At 43.9% G+C, this 419-nt stretch overlaps 1 protein-coding gene across 1 annotated transcript in view; it reads left to right on the top strand.

Annotated features, from left to right (window-relative positions):
• LOC119590831 (xanthine dehydrogenase/oxidase-like) overlaps nt 1–419 on the top strand; it is a 26,787-nt gene that overhangs the window by 16,410 nt on the left and 9,958 nt on the right. Inside the window, 1 exon segment of the mRNA XM_037939587.1 lies at nt 42–186. Within this exon segment, the coding sequence (XP_037795515.1) occupies nt 42–186 (145 nt within the window).

The raw sequence follows: 419 nt of genomic DNA, 5'->3' as shown, positions 1-419 counted from the left end.
ACGGTTAGCTGTATACCTCCATGGATTCCCCATACCCACAGCTTCTTCTTCAAGTTCTACCTGAGTGTCCGAGGACGCCTGAGTGAGCAGTTCCCTTCCCTTGTGGATCCGCTGACGGAAGCAGAGCAGAAGGCGACGAAGGTTCATCGTTACATCCCGCCAAAGGGCACGCAGCTTTTCCAGAGTGTAATGTCAACACTTGTTTTAGTTTAGGTTAGAGTAATGGGATGGGTAGAAAAAAGGCGCTTTTGGTTTTCACTTTCCCTTTTTCGAATGTTGCTATTGGAGATAGGATTTTTTTTTTCTCTCTCATTTCTCTATTATTCCGCATTATCACTACCTGGTTATTAAATGCAAAACAGAGTGAATTTATAAATACCGAGCATCGGATTTGAAAGTCATAGCGCTTTACTTCGGCC

This window comes from Penaeus monodon, chromosome 27 (genome assembly GCF_015228065.2).
Source record: "Penaeus monodon isolate SGIC_2016 chromosome 27, NSTDA_Pmon_1, whole genome shotgun sequence".
Classification (NCBI taxonomy): Eukaryota; Metazoa; Arthropoda; class Malacostraca; order Decapoda; family Penaeidae; genus Penaeus; species Penaeus monodon.
The sequence above is the reverse complement of the archived record's forward strand: the minus strand, read 5'-3'. Positions and strand labels throughout refer to the sequence as shown.